Source organism: Topomyia yanbarensis, chromosome 3 (assembly GCF_030247195.1).
Source record: "Topomyia yanbarensis strain Yona2022 chromosome 3, ASM3024719v1, whole genome shotgun sequence".
In the NCBI taxonomy this organism is placed as follows: domain Eukaryota; kingdom Metazoa; phylum Arthropoda; class Insecta; order Diptera; family Culicidae; genus Topomyia; species Topomyia yanbarensis.
The window spans coordinates 284,451,704-284,475,350 of record NC_080672.1 but is presented as its reverse complement, the minus strand read 5'-3'; the positions used below and the strand labels follow the sequence as shown (position 1 = coordinate 284,475,350).

The window sequence follows — 23,647 nt, the reverse complement described above, 5'->3', positions numbered from 1 at the left end:
CGGTCAAGTAATCTCCGAGAAACCGATGTGAAAGTTTTTCTAAATTTGGATGCTCACGCCCGGGGCTTCCGGAACCGATGATGGTGTCCAATTTGGCCAAAGAGATTTTGAATGGCTGTTAGTGACCCAGTACTACAAATCCAAGCAGTTGTGGTTACATTTAAGAAAAAAGTCACCTTTTTGCATTCATCACATAATTCGTTAAAACCGAAATTTGCTGCGTGATCGTACTCATCACCCGCTAAGGGACCATTCATAAATTACGTAACGCAAAAATTGCCCAAAATTGACTCCTCCCCCCATATTGTGTGACAAATTCTTTGAAGTTTTTGTTTCTTGAATAAAATCATGTGACGTAACATAACTACCCCTTCCCATATGTCACAATTTGTCGTACCCCCTCCTCCCCCTAAAAGCCTTACGTAATTAATGAATGGTCTTTAATTCCGGAACCGGAAGATTTTAATGCGTCATAACCAAAGATATTTGGAAACATAATTCTTATTTCAAAAGTGAAATTGAATTTTTTACATAAATTTTTTCGACTTCATTATTGGGTTCAGTGCATAATTTTACATTAGAAATGACCAACTGTTTATTGAGGTCAGAAATGCTGTAATCTCAAGTGTAAACCGAATCCCGTTTCGATGTTTGGTTATCAGAAGCATCCTAGAAAAATGTGTCGAGTGTCCGCTCCAGAAGTGGTGGTAAGCATTCTTCAAGTAATTTTCAACGATTTCACGGAAAAGCCTCTCGAAGACCTGAGAGGGTATAAGTTGTTCTATTTTAATGAATACTATATTTTCATGTGACTGTGTTTCTGGCGTTTTATTAAAAGCAAATGATTAGATTGGTTGCTGGGCTTAAAGAGGGCCAAACTTCTGCATAGAATGCATTGTTAAAACAGGTTACTTCCAATAACATAATAAGCATAATTGAAACCGATATTTCGTGCCGTGCGTATTACACTATTTCGGATCGAGTCAGTTGCCAGTTATACCAATTCATTGTTGGTATTCAACATTCTCTTTGCCAAGCTGCGTGTTCTTTCCATCCCCTTCAGTGCGATAAATATAGGCCTTATTTGATCGAACATCCGCTGTTCCGCCCTCGAGCGGCACATACTGCACGAGCTCCTCCTTGTCAGTGGACAGCAGCTGTTTCAACTGATGAACCTCCTTATCACGTGCCAACGCGCTCAGTTTGCTCATCAGATCAGGATCTTCCTCCAATGCTTTATCCAGCACATCCCAGGATATAAATTTGAGATCTGATCCGAAGAACAGATCATCCGAAAGAATGTCAATAATGTGGTGCAGATCGAGAGGTCGTACTTTGCTGTATACACGGCTACTTTCCGTCAAATCACCGCTGCCCGTTAGTGGGCGCTTGGACGGACTTATGAGCCGATCAAACCAATTTTTTGAAGTTTCCTGCGCTGGTGGCTGTAATATAAAGTAATAAAATATTTTTCAATGGTACATTATCCATCGACGGACACTTGCCACATATCCACTACGTCGACCGATCCGTGGCACACTTTTTGATTGTTTTAAAAAGAAATTTTCGAAATCACCGCGACGTCCAATGCGAGGAACACTTTTGGAGAGTTTAATAAAGAATCCGGGTGTTTCGGCGGCCGCTACAACGTAAACAATTGTTAACATCAGTAGGATTTTCATTGTGGTTTGTGTTTTGTGACGTCGTTCCAGCTTCTTCGATAACAGACTACAATAAAATATCGGATTATAGGAGGTATTTATACAAGTAGCAATATGCCCGCATATCATGTTAATTTGAAGAGTACTCGTCTAATTTACATTTGCTTTATCGGGGTATCGATTTTCACAGTAAAGTAAAGCGCAAACCTTGAAAGGCATTGAACTTAAATGTATTTTCCATATTCATTTGGAAATAGCACAATCCGTCTGCAATTTGGAGCCTGTCACATATTGTTGAATAAGATTCATTGAATAAAGTACCTCAATAAGTTTGATTGTAGCATTCACACGTACTTGATTCATTTTTATGTTTTTGATTATAGTGACTTTATTCTAAGAATCATTCCCCATTTGGGTAAAAATAGCTCTAATCCTATGTGCAGGGTTGGTGATCGAGCCCAGTTGAGCTACGTTCGAGGAGTGTGGTTTTAAGGGCGGGACAAATGACATCACAAACACACGAAGTTCAAATCACCTGTGAGATAGCCGAAATCTCCTTGCGGCACTGGATTATAAACTTTAGTATGTTACCAAGTTTCAATCGCCCAAACACAGTTTCGTCTATGTAAGGACAGCCGCAAACTCGAAATTTGCAATTGTTTTGCTGCTCAGCCATATGATACTTGAGTTTGCAGTGGCCGGTTTAAACGCCTGGTCAATATACTACAGCGTTGTTTCAAAAAATGTAAGAGGTGTTTTGAAATCACATCAACAAACTTTTGTTTGACGACGAGTTTGTAGATTGCGCCAATATTTCTTTCATCAACTTGTTGGTGATCATTTCCTTTATCAACTTGTTGGTGAAACAGGCTCAGGACCAACGAAGCCAACCGTTGCACCTGCCCTGGCCAATTTGTGCGCTCATTGATTGCATGTAATACCGGAATGTCCGGGTGCCCAGACAAGGTAGATAGTGTTGACAATGCTTAGTGCTTCGATTTGGGTTCAGCATGCAATCACTAGCTTAAACCGTAATTTGTCCGAGGTAAGGGCCTTGATTGCAGTCTGACTATCGTAGCCGAAGTTTATAACTTGCCAGACAAGCTTTGTTAAAGGGCCGATTGTATTTCGCACCTGATCGCCAAAATTTTCGCTTGGAATACAGTACAGTATCTACCTAGCGAGTATAAGTGTTCCAATCACATTTCACGACAGTATACATCAGCACCATTCATCACAGAGCCGTCAGTGTAACATACCACATGCGTTTGTTGTTGTCTTTCCATGTAACCAAGCGCTCCTGTCATATCGCTGGGAGCAACAATTTCTTCACGCCATGTAACTATTTGTAATCGCAGTCGTGTAGGACTGGTAGCAAGATCAAGATGGTTACTGTTCCAAAGACAAGTAACTTGCGATCTGTATGCGATAGCGCTTCTTGTTTGAGGTTTATGTGTTATGGTTTCATATTTAGAATGACCACGAGGGCAGCAGTCGAAGTTGTCGTGAAAGCACCAATCAACGTCATGTTCATTCATTCTTTGCATGTGGTTTAGCTTTGATTTGACCGTCTCCATCTCAACAATTTCCATGTAAATCAAATAGATGTATTTGGGTTTGAAAGCCCAGGTTCATCTGCACTGCCCGAAGGCCATGCATGCTTTCATGACTGGTTGTTATTCGCTTCTTCGTGTAAAGAACTAGTTTTTTAAAGTTTTATTTGGATTGACTGATAATTTAACTCGTCGACACCACTGTTCGACAGCTCGTAATACTTGTTGCATTAAGTCAAACATTGTTCCGATGCAACGCCTAATAATTAGTTTTTTGTAAGGGTCAGGAAACCCGCAGGATGTAAATCTAAGGTCATTGAGTTTTCTCAACAATCCGTCAGCAACCAGGTTCCATAGAAAACGTGACAAAATGCCATTCTGTGAACAACCGCAAATACTCAACCTCCTCATCTTTACTTGTCTCAGTGACGAGCAAAGAATGCGAATACTAAGCATTGCGTTTATCCAACCTGTGATACATGTAGATACTCCATGACAATGCGTCGCTTCCAGAACAGGCTAGAAGGACACATTGTCTAAAGCACCCAATCTAGGTGCTTGAGAGAGAAGGCCTTTTGAATGTTGTAAACAACACCGTGAAGCAGAATGATCGTGCTTACGTTCCTGATGTGATGATAGATTAATCGTTCAAAGGAAGGAAAAGAGCTTAAGCTGATAGGTCTAAAACTCTTGGTGTATTCATAGTTTGAGCGTTATTTTTTTGAAATAAATGTAACAGTTATTTCTCGCCATGCTTTCTGGATATACCCGGTAGCAAGACTTGTAAGCATAATCATATTCAAAACATGTTTGAGAATGTTAAATCCAATTTGCAGCAGCACGGGAAAGATTCCATCTTTTCCAGGCGATTTGTATGGAGTAAAGCTGCCAACTGCCCACTTGACTGATTCAGTGGTAACCAACTTGCATGCTAACGCCCACATGGTCGGATCACCAGAATGAGATCTGTGAATATCGTCTAGGTCCGGATCGATACAACTTGCAAAGTGTGGGGGAAGAGACAATTAAGGATATATTTTATTGAACCTTTCAGCCTCGTTCAGACTAGAGATATTAGTGCATAGGTTTTGCCAGCCACTCTGCAGATCTGAGACATTTCTTATATGCACTACGACCTGAGCTGAAAGCCCTGGACTTTTCATGTTTTCTTCAGTTTTCAAGCTCAGCCCTCCAGCAAAGGATTCTGCAGCCTCAAATGGAAGGTATAACGTTCCCATAGGCTGCTATATAATTTAATTTAATTCCGACTTCAGGTTCCGGAGTTACTGGTTGAAGAGTGCGGTTCCGCATGAAATTCTCATATAAATCGGTACTGCTAAATGGGGTAGCTTTGATCACTGAGTAAGTTTGATCAAATGAGACTTTCCAGTAACGTACGATAAGATGTTAACATTCTCTCCAGCAAAATCTTCGAAACAAAGAACAGACCATGTTCTTACATGTGCAGCATCTATCGGCAATGATTATTTGGTCATATAATGCTTTATATATATATATATATATATATATATATATATATATATATATATATATATATATATATATATATATATATATATATATATATATATATATATATATATATATATATATATATATATATATATATATATATATATATATATATATATATATATATATATATATATATATATATATATATATATATATATATATATATATATATATATATATATATATATGATAATATAAATTCGTAAATATAATGAAATCGATCATACAATACACGAATTCATTCGTCGTTTTCTGCAACGAAGTATTTTCGTGCATTCTAAATAGTAGGTTTCGTTCATTTCATGAACAGGAATGGCCGCTTGGTGAACGAAATCTTTCGTAAATTTTACACGTTTAATGTATACTACACGAATGTTATCGTTGATAACAACATTATTTCTCGTGAATGAAACGAAATATTTTGTTTATTTTAATAAACGTGTGTGAATATTACGAACGGTTTCGTTGGTCGTACGAATTAATTTCGTTTATCTTAGAAAAGTGTTCGTATTTATTATCCTCTTATTGTTTTCAGTCTATCTTTTGGGATCGATGTTTGACAACATAGATTTTTTTTATTTAAAAAAATCTATGCGACCAAATCGATTTGTGGTACGAAGAAATGACCGCTTCATGAACAAAAGTTTTCGTAAATTTTACTTATTTAGTTTACATTGCACGAATGTAATCGTTGGTAACGACATTATTTTTCGTGAACGAAACGAAACATTCGTGTATTTTAATAAATGTTTATGTATATGATGAACAATTTCGTTGGTTGCACGATTTCGTTTCGTTCATCTTAGAAAAGTTTTCGTATTCATTAGCATATTATTTTTTCAATCGATATTTTAGGATCGATGTTTGACAACAACGATTTTTTCAACTAACTAAAAGGATCGATCTGGAAAAATCGATTTTAATTCAACCTGCTCCCTTCTATTGAGGACTAAAAAGATTGTGGTGTGAAGTAATGGCCGCTTGATGAACGAAAGTTTTCGTAAATTTTACATATTTAGTGTACATTAGATGAATGTTATTGTTGAAAACGGCATTATTTTTCGGGAATGAAACGAAATATTTCGTTTATTTTAATAAACAGTTGTGTAAATTACAAACGATTTCGTTGGTCGCACGAATTCATTTTGTACATCTTAGAAAAGTTTTCGTATTATTAGCCTCTTATTGTTTTCAGTCAATCATTTGGGATCGATGTTTGACAACATCGATATCTTTTTATTAAAAAAAATCGATGTGGCCAAATCGATTTTACTGTGGTACGAAGAAATGGCCGCTTGATGAACGAAAATTTTCGTGAATTTTACTTATTTAGGTTACATTGCACGAATGTAATCGTTGATAACGACATTATTTTTCGTGAGCGAAACGAAATGTTTCGTGTATTTTAATAAACGTTTATGTATATTACAAACGATTTCGTTTGTCGCATTCGATGTTTTAGGATCAATGTTTGACAGCACCGATTTTTTATTAATTAAAAAGATCGATCTGGCAAATTCGATTCTATTTCAACCCGCTCATCATTATTGAGTACTAGAAAGATTATGGTGTGAAGAAATGGACGTTTGATGAACAAAAGTTTTAGTAACTTTTACTTATCTAGTGTACATGGCACGAATGTTATCGTTGATAACGACATTATTATGAAATCATTCGTTTATTTCAATAAATGTTTGTGTATATTACGAACGACTTCGTTGGTCGCACGAATTCATTTCGTTCATCCTAAAAAAGTTTTCGTATTTATTACCTTCTTATTTTTTCATTCGATCTTTTGGGATCGATGTTTGACAACACCGATTTTTTTAGTTAAAAAAACAGATCTGGCAAAATCGATTTTATTGTGATATGAAGAAATGGTCGCTTGATGAACAAAAGTTTTCGTGAATTTTACACTGACAATATAAATTTGTAAATATTATGAAATTGATCATGAAATACACGAATTCATTCGTCGTTTTCTGCAACGAAGTATTTTCGTGCATTGTAAATAGAAAGTTTTGTTCATTTCATGAACAAGAATGGCCGCTTGGTGAACGAAAGCTTTCGTAAATTTTACATATTTGGTATACACTGCACGAATGTTATTATTGATATTGACATTATTTTTCGTGTGTGAAACGAAATGTTTTGTTTATTTTAATAAACGTTTGTGTATATTACGAACGATTTCGTTGGTTTCACGAATTCATTTCGTTCATCATAGAAAATTTTTCGTATCTATTAGCATATTATTTTTTTCATTCGATCTTTAGGGATCGATCTTTAGGGATCGATTGATCTCAAATCTAGTCTCAAATGATGTAGCTTTCATCTCTATTGACTGGTAGTAAATTCCATTAGAATCGGAGATGTTGTTCTTGTGTTATGGGTTGAAGTATGCGGTCACATGAGAGTTTACCGTATAAACCAATATAATTATTATATTTAAATAATGCAAAACTAATTGGGATTAGTTATAAATTGCTTGAAAATGTTGGTCCTGATCACTAATTGCAAATCAGTCTTTTTGACCACATTGAGAAGCGTTGAGGATTCCGGAAGATCCGAGGAAATGACCAGAAATTAAATTCACGCATCTGTTTCTCATAACTATGGTTTCCTTTATCCGATTTGGACACTTTTAGATTTTTTGGATTCAGGAATTCGTCCACCTTTTGATTTATAAAGTTAAACCGGATGAATGGATCTGGTGCTTGGTAATCCGGATTTTTCGGGGTAATGTTCCAGTACTAGGGTATGATTTGTAAATTTTAATAATGTCCTAGCAATATGAGTATCAAAATTCTTCAAATTGTTTCGGAAGTCTGTTATTTGTTGTTACGGGACCCTATGGCAATTAAAAAAAAGGAACTGGAATGGAATGGCCACTCATGGCCCCACGGGAACCTGCTCCGGAATGTTAGTTAAGGGGTCAAATCTCCAAATGGTTCCAAACCCACGAGATACAGCCTACTGACACAATTCCAAGAATTTTGATACCCATATTGCTAGTATTCCATTGAAATTCACAAATAGTATCTCAGTACTGGAACCTTCTTCCGGAAATCCGGATTCCCGAGAACTGAATGAAGTATCCCGATTCATTTTTACCAAGTCCAAAAGCGGATGCCCCTCCTAACTCCCCCTTACTATATCAACAATATTATTAACCCAAAAGCTTGACTTAGTGAAGTTCTAAGATGTCACAAAGTTTCAATTTCCAGCTATGGATGAAACATAGGAATTTTATGAATTGAAACCTAAAAAGGTACCCGGGTACCGTGTCGGACACATAACGGTTAAGCTGGTTCGTATATTACCTACAACTGTGAACGTCTATAAGTTTTACTGCATTACACAAACATAAAAAATCACCATAAGAATTCCGAATATTCATTGAAAACTATTCACTTACCTTCCGAACTACTCGCTTTCGTGAGATAAAGAATATTTAATCCGATTCGTCAAAAAATAGGAATGTGTTCACTCTGTGCAGATCAACCGTAAGGGACCATTCATAAATTACGAAACGCAAAAATAGCCCAAAATTAACTACCCCTCCCCCCATGTAACAAATTGTCACGAATTTCTCTATTCGGCCTCCCCTGTAACATAACAAATTCTTCGAAAAAAAAATTTCTTCTGTAAAAACAAGTTACGTAACGTTCTAGCTTACTCCAACCCCCTTCCCCCCATATGTCACAACATGTCACAATTTGGTGTACCCCCTCTACTCTAAAAGCGTTACGTAATACATGAATGACATATAGACATAAATGAGGTATCTGTCTACCAAGGTGTCACACGAAAAAATTAACCTAGCTGTCATGAGCGGCATCTCTGAAAATCATGTGGGCCCACTTTATCCACAGGGCCCACTTGTATCCACCTTCCCCTATATATTCGCGCAATGAAATTGCAACGAAAACTGAACATTCAAAAAATAACTATGCTACATTTAGTTTTAAGGGATTTGCGTCAAGCCGGCGCTAATCTATTCCGACAATAAGTTAGTGTCGGTTTCTGATGAGGCGAAGCCGAAACGCAACTTTGTATGAAATAAGGATTTGTGCCCTCAAGTGCAAAGACTGGTTTTACCAACAAATTTTCACCCTAGTGAGAAATTTTGGTTTTTACCAAATTTTCCTCTTTTGGGTGAAATATAGCATAGTGTTTTCGCATTGGCCTGCTAAGCCAAGACAAGTTTCGGCTTCAATGTGCCTCATCGGCATAAACAGAACTTCTGCTCGGACGGGACATCACGTTTGATCAGTCGTTTGATTGAAACACAAAGTGTGTTTTAGTTTTAAGGGATTTGCATCAAGCCGGCGCTAATCTATTCCGACAAAAAGTTAGTGTCGGTTTCTGATGAGGCGAATCCGAAACGCAACTTTGTATAAAAATAACGATAAACCATTATTTGTTACCTCATTTTGGTGAACATAATCTGGATTGACAATTGTAATAGTGTGTGCAATTTTGTATTAAATTATAGGTTCTGTAATCTATGCACAATTAAAATAGTAGTAGAACTAATATCAAGATGCATTAAAAATAATATGGCAGGTGTATAACCCTTACTTTGCCCTATGATTCGTACACATGAAGCTTTTATTGATTCGGTTGATTCCGAGAGTTATGTATGCCGGTGTAATGAGATTATTTTTCAGTGTAGTGGTCATAAATCCAAATGAATTAATCAATTTGAATAATGCAGTTCATTAAGTTTAGTGTTTTTGAAATTTCAACCAATAGCGGGTTAATTTTAATGTTCGTTTTACCCTACTTTCTGTTCAAGTAGGAAGCTGATTATTTTGTTTTAAGATTTTTAAGGCAAGGCAACGATGGATCTTTTGTGTAATGAACATTTATTTATATATTCATTGTGTACGATGAGAAAATTCCAGTCGTGCAGAACCACACATACGAGAGTTCCAAGAGTAGACGTCCAACCATTTCCACGCCAAGGAGCACCGCGGCAAACACGATAACTCTTGATAAAATTGTCTGACACAGGAAATTTAATAAGGTTTGTATAGCTTCGACTTGTAGTTACTCGTTGAACCAAAAAAAAGTTCGATTTTCGGATAATGGATTAATAAAAATCGAAAAATCTCATATTTTACAGGAAAATTCGCCTACATTTCTTCAAAATAATATGGAGAAATTTTGTTTTATTCAGTTTTCTGTGGATCATCGACAGGCTACACATAATGTGCATTCTCATAAAAAAATCAAGTCAATTCGTTGATTAGTATTTGAAAAAAACGCAGTTTCTAGAAAAACGCTATTAAAGGGTGTCTCACCTCAAAATTGCCTTACGGAAAAAACGCTGTAGAAAATAACTCATTGGGTATTTTCTTTTGAAAATTTGGGTAGAAGTAGTTAAGAACGTATTGTTTACACTGTATTTTTATGGCTGTCAGTTTTTCGAAAATTGTTGCCGATAGATTGAAATCTGTGTGTGTGTTACAGCAAATACGTGTGAGGAATGTATGGCTTATTAAAACAAAAGAAGTTCAGCGTGCCCATTGAGATTGCGGGAAACTAGTCTATTAGTCGCCCACTGCACCCCGGTAAGTCCGTCTGCGTGCCCGCACTAACCAATTACTAAAAGTTTAATCTAAACCGGTGCATATCAATAAACACACTTGTGAAAATTATTATCCAAACCAGAAGGATGTTTCTCTTATTCGCGACTATGCCAATTTGTGCCAAATTCACAATGTACCTACGTATAAATAAAATATGGACTGAGCGGGTTTGCCAATCATGGAAACGCGCACAGATGCGATGGGCGGAGCATGCGCTCGTTGCATTCCACCAATCACCAGCATGTTACTATAGCAACGGTGGTGCGCTCGATGTGGTGTAACATACTCCGCGGTCATAAAGGCTTGACGATCGTCATTTTTGAGCTCGGATCGAGTGAATGCGATCACTGCATCTTTACTGTTGCAGCGTGGCAGGGGATTGTGGTTTTCTAGATGGAATTGTTATGCTTTTCGGTGAAAATAACAGTGGGTGAACTACGACCAGTAAAAGAATTGGGGGAGATGTTTGAGAATGATGCACAACGAACCTCGTTTGCATGTGAACCATAGCTTTCCATAGTAATCAAGATATGATTTCTTGATTATCGTCTTTGATGAGGATAATAACAATCATCAAATTCATTATTTGTGTTTATTCACCATCCGAGTCTGGTCGACGAGCTGAACTGCTAGTAGAGTTTGGTTATGGTTTGTGTTTACTGATCACGCTGGATGAATGTTTTTAACCGATAATGAGTGCATAGGCCCGGAAGAAAGGGAAAAGGTGTGAAGTAAGCTATAAATGGTATTAAATTTACTGTAAATAAACGCGCATATAACTACCGATTGCACGACCGTTCATGTGGTTTTAAACGATTCATTAAGTTGTTGAAACGATGGACATTCATTAGGACCGAATGAAAAGGTGATTATCGTTGGTTAGTATATATCGATGCATATAGAATTAAGAAGCGAAACTGATACGGGTTGTTAAAAAGGGCAGGTGTTGCAACCTCATTTTGGCTTGCCGCTAAACACGTGTCACTGTTCGTATAATCGCAATGGCAATTGGCCAATTATTGAACAATTTGTTCTTTATTGATTTTTAATTGAAAATTATGTATGTAACGTGGAAGCCACGAGGAAAATGACCAAACCCAGGTTGAACCAAACCCTTTTAATACGGGTATCGAAATTCAAGGGAAGCGTAAGTTATTGTATACAATTGTTTGACAGGTGGCAAATCTATAAAAATGTATAAGGTGCCCACGGTAGTTTAGCTACTGTATTTAAAGATAAAAATATAACGACCGAAATCAAAAGCAACAAGACTATCTAAGTGCAAAAAAAAATATTTTTTTTATTCAGTTCATTTATTTGATAAAGCTCGTTTACGTTAGCTTAAAGGTGCCATCAAAATAGAATTTAGATAAAGTTTTATCGGAAGAACGTTTCGTGTTTTTGGTCGAGGAATATATAAGGGAGATCGAGGCTTGCTACTACATCTCAAAGCGGGAGGATGGGTGGTCTTTCTCAGGCCCAAAGGGAATCCAGAGATCTGGCGGAAGGATACCCGGACCACGCCCAAACAATTTGTTCGATGTCGTGATAGCCGTCACCACAAGTGCAAATACAATTATTAACGAGCCCAATATGTCGAAAATGTGCGTCGAGCGTGTAATGGTTGGACATGAGCTGGGACATCACACGAATGAAGTCACGACCCACCGTCCTAGTTCCGCATTACTCCACGAAATTTGCCAACTTTCGAGACTCCTCTGATGAATAACACTTAAACGTTCGTTGAACACCTTAGCTAAAGACCTCGCCTTTCAATTGCTAGGGACCCCAACCAAGATTATCAGGAAAGACTATTCAGATAAAGCACTCATGAGCTTCTGCAGAAAATACGGAGAGTGCTTCCCATGATTCATCGAATGAATAGTCTCAATGGAACTGAGGCTATCCGAAATGACGAAGTAATGGTCTACGGGTAAAGTAGCAAGGACCGTAACCGGTATACTGAAGTAGGGGCACTGAGTTTGAAGGAGGTGGTTAACTGTTAGTTGAAAATTCCGTAGCCAGTGGACCCTTCGAGGTAAGTATTGTAAAAAAATGTTTGGGACCACTTGCGAGCATATGTAGTCCGGTATTCCACAAAACGCATCTGTCATGGATGTGTGGAAGACAACAGTAGATTCGGAAGTATCTATAAAATGAGCACGGTTCGAATTGTAAGAAGAATGATTAGTATTCTGCACCATGTATGTACAGGGACATAATACGGGTCTGGGAATTGAGCTCGACTAGTTTCTCAAAATTTGCAAGGTATTCTGTTATGGTCCTTGCAGGTCGTTAGCTATGGGTCTGTAACAGAAACCACGCCGTAATGGATGAATGGAACACACAAAAACATGAAATTTGGTATACCAATGATTTGGAGAGCGCCGCAAAATCATGTCAATGATTGTTATTTTTGCGTTATTCGTACAGCGGGCATAACGAAAAAGAGACATATCCGAATTACACCTCAGCAACGAGACCATTGCAGCATTTTGAAGAAGTACCTGTTCCAATTCCACTAAACGTCGATAACAAAGAACCGAGTACATCTGAAAAGGACTCATTGGAATGTTCTGTTACTGACGATCCTGATTTCGCTGTAATAACTTCGAGCCCTCAACTTTACAATCAGAGTGATTTAAGTGACTTGATTCGAGATCTAGGGCTCTCCAAACTTTCTGCTGAACTATTGGCCTCGAGGTTGAAAGACAGAAATATGCTCGAGTCAGGAACCAACATTATATTTTACCGAACCAGAGAAAAAGAACTTCATTTTTTTCACGGGAGAGTAATCTCGTATTTTGCGTTGATGTAAGATGGTTATTAGAACAAATGGATCTAAACGCGTATCAACCAACTGAATGGCGTCTGTTCATAGACAGCTCTAAACAAAGTTTGAAGTGTGTTCTTTTACACAATGGAAATAAGTTTGGTAGCATCCCGATAGGTCATCCCACTATGTACTATGAAAGAAGAGTATACTAATATTTCCTATGTTTTGGAGAAAATCAAGTATCATATGAACATCAATGAGTTGTGTGTGTAAATTTGAAAATGGTTAATTTTCTTTTGGGGCACCAGGGTGGCTACACCAAATATCCATGGTGTATTTGCTTGTGGGATAGCAGGGACAAGAAAAATCATTGGTGTCAATTGAGTGCCGAAAAAATCAAAGCAAGTGTTTTTGACGAGCCTCAAATCAGACAATTGATGATAGATTCCAAGTTTGTGGAACAAATGACTGTCTTGGAAAAAGTGCTTGGACATCTTTTGTACAGATAGTACAAAACTTTTTTGGTAATCACAAATCAGAAAACTACCAAATGTTGGTGAAATCCATGTTATTTGATTTAGAGAAACTAGGGTGCAATATGAGCATAGAACTTCATTATTTACACAGCCACCTGGACTATTTTCCTTAGAACCTTGGTGATCTAAGTGAAGAACAAGGCGAAAGCACAGAGAACAGACATCCATAATCGAACAAAAATATTAAAAAAAACGTGTGTAAACATTTGAATTATTATACGATAAACACTAGAGCCGCCACACAAACCTATCCCAACTATCCGTCAAATCCATTCCGGAACTGGTTCGAAATCCTGAATGGATTCAGCATGGAATCTTGCTCAAAGAAAACAACCGATTCCGACTCTATCGGTTGATGAATTTGAGCTGGAATTCATGCTGGAGGTTCGAACCGGTTCCGGACGGCAGCCCTAAGTTTGCACCGCTAAAACAACAAAAATGATACATAAAAAATTGAAAAACGATCCATAAAAAAGTTGTCAATGTTCCATAAAACAAAACTGAAAATCCATAAAACAATGTGAATGATCCATAAAAAGGGGTGATTTGATCCATAGATTATGTAAAATTGAACCATAAAATGGTCGCAAAAGAGCACTAAAATAGTAATAAAAGAGCAATTAAATTCAACCAATGCCCCATAAAAATATTGGAAATGTTCCATAAAATGATACATTTTGCGCCATAAATTAACTGACATTGATCCATAGAATATTACCAATGTACAATAAAACACGTCGATATGTTCCATAATATCGACAAAAATGTTCCACGGTATTACAAAATGCAGCAATAAAATGTCAGAAAAAGTTCCATAAATTTGATGAAAATGTTTGCTAAATAATTTTTCTTGGTCCATAGAAGATGTAAAAATGAACATTAGAAATGATTCATATATCGAACGTTAAATTATGGTTCATGGATGTTTACAAAACGATCCATAGGAAGAGAAAATGTAAAACGATCCATTAATATGTGCTTATGCACCAGAAAAATTAAATTTAACGAATTCATGCGAAATTTTTGCTATTCGAACTAATAATAAAGTTTATTACATTTGGTTGTAATGTCAAACTACAACAAACAATGCATACATTATAGTTAAACTTCAGCTTCCGTATCCCACTAGTCAGGTAACTGACCTTGGCTAGCCTGAAATCATTATAGCAACTCTTTAAACGGCAGGGTATCTATGATATTAGCGCGCTGAAAGTTATTAGACCACTGACACAGGCTGGCATGAGTCGCAAATACCAACTATCTGAAGCGAAAACGGACACTTTATACACGAACACTGACTAATGTGGCTACGCCACATCGCTTTCTAGTGCTCTGTCCGACTTTGCTGCCGCTCAGTCGGCTTTTAACTAGCTATAGCCCCTATCTTTAAGTAAACCGAGCAAACGAGAGGACCACAGGTTTGCTTGCAATTCCAGCTACGGGTTAATCAATGCCTCGTCCAACGGATCCTCAGCGGCTTTGCGCCGCTTCGGATCCTTGGCCTCGGACATGCGGCCAAGCCGCATCACACTAGCTCCAAGTATAAGCTCACTTGTTAAAACACTGTTACTGTTATGAGAATTATTAAGCACAACTTATTTTTTCAGTTTACCATAAAATTTCGCAGGAATTCATTAAATTTATTTTTTCTAGTGCATAAGCACATATTAATGGATCGTTTTATATTTTCTTTTCTTATGGATCGTTTTGTAAATATCCATGAACCATAATTTAACGTTCGATATATGAATGTTCATTTTTACATCTTCTATGGACCAAGAAAAATTATTTAGCGAACATTTTCATCAAATTTATGGAACTTTTTCTGACATTTTATTGCTCCATTTTGTAATACCGTGGAACATTTTTGTCGATATTATGGAACATATCGACGTGTTTTAATGTACATTGTTAATATTCTATGGAACAATGTCAGTTAATTTATGGCGCAAAATGTATCATTTTATGGAACATTTCCAATATTTTTATGGGGCATTCGTTGATTTTAATTGCTCTTTTATTACTATTTTAGTGCTCTTTTGCGACCATTTTATGGTTCAATTTTACATAATCTATGGATCAAATCACCCCTTTTTATGGATCATTCACATTGTTTTATGGATTTTCAGTTTTGTTTTATGGAACATGGACAACTTTTTTATGGATCGTTTGACAATTCTTTATGGATTATTTTAAATATTTTATATGCAAAAGTACATTTTCCCGTTCCGGACTAGTTTGACTGGGTAGACTGCTGTCAATTCTGTCGAACTCAGCCACAAAAACGCTTTTAATCCACCTAACAGTGTGATGAGACATTTCTTATAACTCTTATCACTTTCTTCGGATATTATATCGTTTGAGAACATTTAGAACTTGATGCTTCGCGATGTTGATGTTTGATAACACATATTACATGGGATAGTGGCAGGACTCAGAGAATCGCTCAAATCAGCATAGGACAACCTCAGTGCTAGAAATCTCAGACCAAATCAATGGGAAAGCGAAAAAATGGCACATAAAATAGACATACAAACGAAATATTGCTAATGCTCTGTTAATAAAATATTTAAATTCCTCAATCAATGCATTGTGGTGGGAAAACTGAATTTTCCTAAAGGGGTTATATATTGTACTGAGCCAAAAAAATCGATTTTTTTAAAATGATTTGAAGTTCATACTTTACTCAAATTTCCAACGCGACTGAGAACTAAGAAATCAACACTTTTTCTTGAGAAGAGCGATACTAGCATTGACACCATTCAAAGAAAATCAACAGTGAATATTTCCAGACTATTTCCTATTTAAGAACTATTGTGTTTTTTACATCCTAGATTGCATGGTTCAGTGATCGAAGCCTAAAACTTCATAAAGTATTTGAAATTATTAAATTAAAATTTGTTTTTGCTATTGAAATTGACAAAATAATAGTATCGCCCCTTTGGCGATTGTTTACTTTTCCGGTCCCACCTATCAGCATTGAAGTATCGCCCTTACGTTTTTTTTACAATAACTATCGTTTTACACCATCGATTTCGGCCGGGTTTTTTTTTCAATCATTGTTATTATTTACAGCTTGATAATCCTAAAAAATTACGAAAAAAAACAGTTTCGCCTCTAAACTGCTAGCAAAAAAGTATCATCCTGTTTGTTTGCATGGTGCGTGGAGGGCGAAACTTTAAATAAACAATCAAAAATACAGTATCGCCCGTGCTATTTTTTGCTGTAGTTTAAGAAAGTAATATCGTTTCAAAGCCCTCATTCGCATGTATGAAAAAAGCCTTATGTTTACATTTGTAAGTATCGCCCTTTTCACAAAAAAGCGTTGAAATGAAATCGTAGCTCCTGATATCACGCTATCTCTGAAGTGCATGCGTCCATAGTTCAAATTTTACTTCGACATCGACTTTTTCTAAAGGTGACTTCCCAGTAGTATCCTTGATTTGAATTATTATCGCTAATCCTAATGCCAAACAACAAATAAAAACCTCTCGAAAACGAACCGTTTGGGAAAATCATCATCAATACCTTCCGTCACTTGCGATAATGCACTGCAGCGGGTCTAATTCAGAGCTATCTGCGCGGCGAGTTAAATCTGTAAAGAATACTAAAAATTAATTTCTATTCCATAATTTTCAGTTCCGCCATTTCCAGAGATCGTGCTCACCGCAAGCCATGAAAAATAGACTAGGTTGTGAAGTGATGGTCACTATTTATTAAAAAAATCACGGTTAAATAAAAAATAAAACTAGTAAAAAATTTCAAATAGTTTATAATTTTCACAAACTTATTAGGAAAAATTGTTTAATAAGCTTTCGTAATATTGTGTAAGAAAAAAGCTGAAAATCTCCAAAAATGAAATGTACCTATTAAAGTGAAACACAGTGAATAATACATACAATAAAGACCCATTTTTATCAGTCTCATGGTGTATTTTAGGCTGACAAAATAGGGACATTGACTAAATCGGGCATTTTTTTCTTTATAATAAACTGAAGTTGTTAAAATATTCTTCCCGTCCCTTGATGTAGTCTGATAACTATTTCTGATTATGATGAACTTTTTATTTTTGCATAATTCCATCTTCATGATAAGGAAAACATGCTCAAGAAAGGATTTACTCGAATTCAGTCTTGTTCGTCTGCTAGAGCTTATCAAACATATGTTCATATTTGGCTGTTTAAATTTCAATGTATTATAATAGATATTCAGCATTCGAAGAAGTTTCTTGTGAACGAGTGTAGAACGACTTTGTTCTTACATACTTGAAGTCAGCGGCGTAGCCAGAAATTCGGTTTGGTGGGGGTTTGGTGAAAATCGATCATACTGTCCAAACGGCATAATTCCGAAACCTTAATTTTTGAAGTTTTAAAATTATGCAGAATTAATTTTTCAGAAAATAGTAACAGAGTTCGTGTCTTTAGCGAATCTGTTGAGACTTTATTGTAGTCATGAATATTAACCTGAGAAAATTCACCATAAATACTTCTTGGACTATATACCGTCAAAATTATTTTATCAAATGATGCGCTGTTTAATGTTTGTAGAACTCATCGAAGATACTAAACCTCCGAAATTGGCGGTTTCAAAATGATGCTATCTTAACCTTAAATTACTGTTTTTGAATATTTTGCCTATACATACATACATACATACATACAACAAAAATCAAATGCTCATTAAAATCGATCAGGACCTGCTAGAGTCGAATGGAAATCGTCATTTTTCATAAATTTCTCTCTACATTCGGAAAGTGTTATCCTCGTTATTAATCATATTACGTTTTCGTCTCAACTCGACGCATTCCCAAAATAAAAACCTGTTTTAATCCACCTAGTGGTGCAATTGTGCTTTTCTCATTTGTCCAGACTACGATTCCATGGCTGGTTATGTTCAATACAATGGTGAAAATGAATATTACATGTTCAGTACGATTTGCACATACATACAACGGATCGACAGCCACGATCTTGAGATACTATGTGATACTGAAACATCGCTTGAAACCAGCGGCGGATCATGGAGAAAGATCCAAGAGATCCGGGTCCTGCCAAAAATTTTCAACTTGTTAAGAAATTTTAAACTAGTTTTTAATTTAAAGTAGCAACCCCTCACTGCATACTCGCTCCGGGCCGGTACGATTTTTAGAGTGATTGCATAACCTTTCTATATGAGAAAGGCAAAAATGTACCAAAGTCCAAAAAAGTCAATTTTTGTCAAACATCTTAATGTTTCATGCATTTTAAAATCATTTGGCATCTTAAATACAAATTTGATTTTGAAAATTTTTCATTTCAGTTTATATGGGAATTTGCTGTGTGATTGCACTCTTCAACTCGTAACTCCGGAACCGGAAGTCCAATCAATAAAAAATTCAATTGCAGCCAATGGGAAGGTTGTACCTTTCATTTGAAACTAACTTTGTGCAAATCGATCCAGCCATCTCTGATTAACAGAGGTCACATTTTTTCCACATACACACACATACATACACACACTGACATTTTCCGATCTCGACGAACTGAGTCGATTGGCATATGACACTCGGCCCTCCGGGTCGGGATTAGATTGACGAATTTTAGAGTGAATGAGAAAGGCAAAAACATCTTTAGCAAATGTTGAAAGTTATGCATTTTTTGGTGAGCAGTCCTATGTTTCATTTACATTAAATCAATTTTAACTTCGCTTTCTATTAAATAAAGACCATTATTACAGTGCATTTCTACAAAAGCGAGCTCAATTTGAAAAGAAATCTGAGGATTATGATTGATTACAGAACTCTGGAATGTTCTATTGGAATGTTTTCAGGCAGGAATTTGATATTGATGCTATTAGACAACTGTGAAATCAAGACCAATAGATCAGTTACATATCAGGACCCCATTCCTACAATTTACCAAAAATCATCATGATGTTTACAACAACAGGTTATCAATGTTCGGATCAGATAATTGTTATTGTAATATTGAATTAAATCAGTCAGCATCAATAAATTTTCAAATTCAATCCAATATTTTTTTAAGTGTTGTGGGGGGGTTGTATGGTGTTAAACCCCAAAACCTTCTCTTGGCTACGCCGCTGCTTGGAGTTATTTATTTCGCTTTTCTTTTTCCGATATGTTTCAGATCGATCCGATTGTTATAAGTTAGAAAAATTGCAGTCGGAAGGTTCGCACAAATGAACATTTTTACACTGATAAGTTATCAAGTTCCTTCCAGACAACTTGGAAGTGTTCTGTGATTATTTCTAGCGGTTATAGATAGAAAAATGAAATACAAAATTTGTTTTATCGAAATAATGTTTGGCTTATTTCAATGGATTATTACTATATTGAGCAATAAATAGGCGATAAAGAGTAATCAACAAACAACAAGCCATAACTTTTAAAGTATTCAAAATAGATATTTGAAGTCTTCAGTAAAGTTATTCGCAAAAGTAAGAGATACAAATTTGCTGAAGGCATCATTTCGATATAATCACTTCCAAGAAAATTTATGAAAATATCTCACTCATAGGGGGATTAATCAGCAAAAGCACAATACCAAAAGAAAGGGCGTATTAACTCCATTAAATTCTCCGAAGATACTCTTGACCTAAAATAAGCCGTTTTGGCGTTAATAATAGATTACATGTTTTTGGTCATATTTCTGGCAATGGGAAATGATAAAAATCTTTCGTCCGCATTTAATGTTAAATATCTCTTTTGATAATAATAATCGATTTCAACAATCTATAGCTTGTTCGAAAGGTATTCGTTAAAGCTGTCTAAAAACATTTAAATTGTTAATCTGTATTGTCAATTTCGACAGATAATTCAAAAAAACAGCAAAAACGCCATTTTTACGCATTCAAACATTCATATCTTGGAAACTAAACATCAGAATCAAAAACAAATTAATAGCGTTCTTACTGTTTTTTAGTTCTTTCATTTATAATTAGTTTGGATAAGATCGGTTCAGCCATTGCTGAGAAACACGAATGAGAATTTGTCCGTTACATACACACACACACGCACACACAGACATTGTCCCAAATCGTCGAGCTGAGTCGATTGGTATATAAGACTCGGCCCTCCGGGCCTCGGAAAAAAATCTGGAATGTTTGAGCGAATTCTATACATTTCTTTTATAAGAAATGTAAAAACATGACAGTAGCGCACCTGGTTTGGATATCCCAACTAACTTCGAAACCGTTAGAGATTTTACACAAGTTGAATGCTGAAGATGGACGTCTGTTCTCTGTGGCGAAAGGTTCCATCAGGATATACGCACTATGGAAAAATGGTACCAGGAACGGTGTAACATTCACATGATGGCGGACTACTGCTGAATTCTTCAACGCAATCGGCCAACAGCAGCTATTTTGATATGATATACATATTAAAAAATTTTATATATAAAACAAAATACTTTCTGTGAGCACTGTTTGTTTTAATTCCCTTTTAGAAATTCCATTCGCAAATGCCATTGAAAATATAATTGAATAAGTTGACCAAAAGTAACAAAATTACGACTTCATATTCAGATTGAGTAGGGTAATTTCGGGAGACATGCCGCGTCGGGTGAGATGCCGCACTTTCTATTTCTCGTATATAGGGTCAGTTTTATACGGTAATATGATATTGTGAGTTTGTCTTTCGAAGAAGTACAATACTGGAGATGTAAAATAATCATTATTATTAACTCACGAAAATTTTATTAATGATTATGTGCGTCCAGTTGCATCAAGGAGTGCCGAAAATTTTTTAGCACCGTATTAAAATTTCGTTTTTTTAAATTGTTCGATTTTTTGGGTAAATCGTGTATCGGTTGAATAGCTGGGACCTTTTAGAAGGCATTCTGATCATGAGCACGGTCATCCATAATTTCAGAGGAAAACGGCATCTCTACCCTAAAATTGGGATAGATGCCGGTTCAAAATTGCGGGTGAGATGCCGCACTCGATGGCGGAGGATACGTAGCTAAAATATATCTTTTCACCTCGGAATATCATTAAACGATCATTTACGTCAGGTATAGGTTCTTAATAAGGTATATCCACAGACTAGCGGACCTAACACAGTAACATATAGGATTGTGAGTCTATTTATTTAGATAATTAAACGGGCGATATGTATCTAAGTATTAGTTGATTCGGTTTATTCTTTAAAGCTTCAGACACTAATTTTAGTGAACGCATTGATTTGTATTGATGTCAATTTTGGGATAAAAATGAAAATTTCAACGAATTGATGCTTTTTCAAAATGAATCTTTCAAGAACAAACCTAAGTTATATAAATTCATTGTTGGGAGAAACATCCAAAAACTGCTTTTAAGGAACCCCTACCAACACATAGATACATATAGCTCGCACAAACATAAAAATAAATAGTACTCTTAATTACGTTACTCCAACTGGACCGTTACACAAGGTTGCAAAACAAAAATATTTTTCAAATGTTGAATAAAAAAATGTTTCCAGAAATGGTATTACCCTCTTAAGAAAACGAAGCTGCTAGCCGATTTATAGGTATCATCAAACTTCATGAAACTTAGCTGAAAACACTTAATCACAAAAACATCAACGAGAGCTAAATAATACTTTTGTTCACCATTTTTCCGTTTGTGACCACGGTGCGGCGTCTCACCCGCACATGCAGCATCTTCCTGCAATAACCTTTTTTTCAAAATGTTCATGGAAAATTGATAAAAAAAATTTCCATGCCAAAAACCATTTCACAGTATTTTAGAGACTTGTCGCAATTGAAAAAAATGATTTCATCATATATTGAATGGTTTGCTTTAATGCAGGATCGATTTTTAGAAATGTGCGGCATCTCTCCCCAAATTACCTTATGTCAAAATCTATGAGAATCCGCTGTCTCTTTCTTGAACTTCTTGAACTCCATATTTTTGTTTATAGTATAACTATTACAAAATGAAAGATTTTTATGTTATGTTAAAATGTGATCATAAAACTTTTTTATGACTTTTAATTTATACTCAGAGCATTGAAGTCTACAAAAAATATTTCACGAATTTTCAAATATTTGTCAGATGTTTGTAGCAACTTTCAATAATATATTTGAAACAGCTTGTAAATTCGAAAAATTTTGAAAAAAATTCAACGCTGACTAGTAAAAAAACAAATTTATGGAAAAATCTCAAAAACAAGAGTGCAGCGGTAAAAACTACGGTCATTTTTGAACTCAGCGCACCCGATTTACCCTAAATTCTACTATCACAATCCTGCACCAAAAAAATAGAGGGTTTTGTACAAGACGCGACCACCGACAGTGAAAATGCGACATGACTGGCGAACATTATGTGCACCATCATCGCATCAATATAGCATTATTTTCAGGGCACACACGCATTACGTCGTTACTTTTATTGTTATTGTTCACTGGTAAAGATACAGAATTGATTATTAACAAACACAGATTTAAGAAAAGCTAATAAAAGGGATTTTTGCATCATGTGTGAATATTTGTTTATATTATGATTCACTGGTAATGGTACAGAATTAACAAGCGCACAATTAATACAAATTAATGAAAGGAATTTTCTAATTGAATTCTTTTTCCATTATGTATCCTTTGAAACGATTCGAACACACACACACGAACATTTTCCTTTCGCAGCTCATGTCAAATAAGCACTTAAACAAGGGGATCTCTTTTATCAACTTTTTGGTGCATATAGAAGACCATCCTTTTGTACGATTGCCACATTCATTCATTTTGTAAAAGACTTCTAGTTTGTACATTATGAATTTGAAGAATATTTGTTTATATTATGATTTACATACATAAAGATACAGTATCGACAAACACAAACATAATACAAGTTAATAAAAGGAATTTTCTTCATCAATTCTTTTTCCATTATATATTCGTCCTAATAAGAACGGTTTGCGGTCTTGTGATACAGGACGAGAATTCTATGAAACGATTTGAGTTTTGCCTACACGACTAAACGCACTGCATAAACTAGCAATTCGCCTTTT

General features: G+C 35.8%; 1 protein-coding gene across 2 annotated transcripts; it reads right to left on the bottom strand.

The window, feature by feature from the left end:
- Positions 1–814: 814 nt before the first annotated feature.
- LOC131692053 (uncharacterized) lies at positions 815–1,715 on the bottom strand. 2 transcript variants are annotated; one of them, XM_058978896.1, is made up of 2 exons: positions 1,500–1,715; positions 815–1,445 (listed from the first exon to the last, which is right to left on the bottom strand). In XM_058978896.1, exons 1-2 carry the CDS (start codon positions 1,680–1,682, stop codon positions 1,005–1,007), a joined length of 624 nt encoding a protein of 207 aa, XP_058834879.1. In that variant the 5' UTR covers positions 1,683–1,715; the 3' UTR covers positions 815–1,004. The 2 variants fall into 2 exon arrangements, with proteins under 2 accessions (XP_058834879.1, XP_058834880.1); XM_058978897.1 differs by having other exon boundaries at positions 1,506–1,715.
- Between the last annotated feature and the right edge of the window lie 21,932 nt (positions 1,716–23,647).

Coding starts and splice junctions, on each gene's coding strand:
- LOC131692053 (XM_058978896.1), bottom strand. CDS start 1,682: ATGAAAATCCTACTGATGTTAACAATTGTTTACGTTGTAGCGGCCGCC. Junction 1,446..1,499: donor GTAGTGGATATGTGGCAAGT/GTCCGTCGATGG, acceptor TTTATATTACAG/CCACCAGCGCAGGAAACTTC.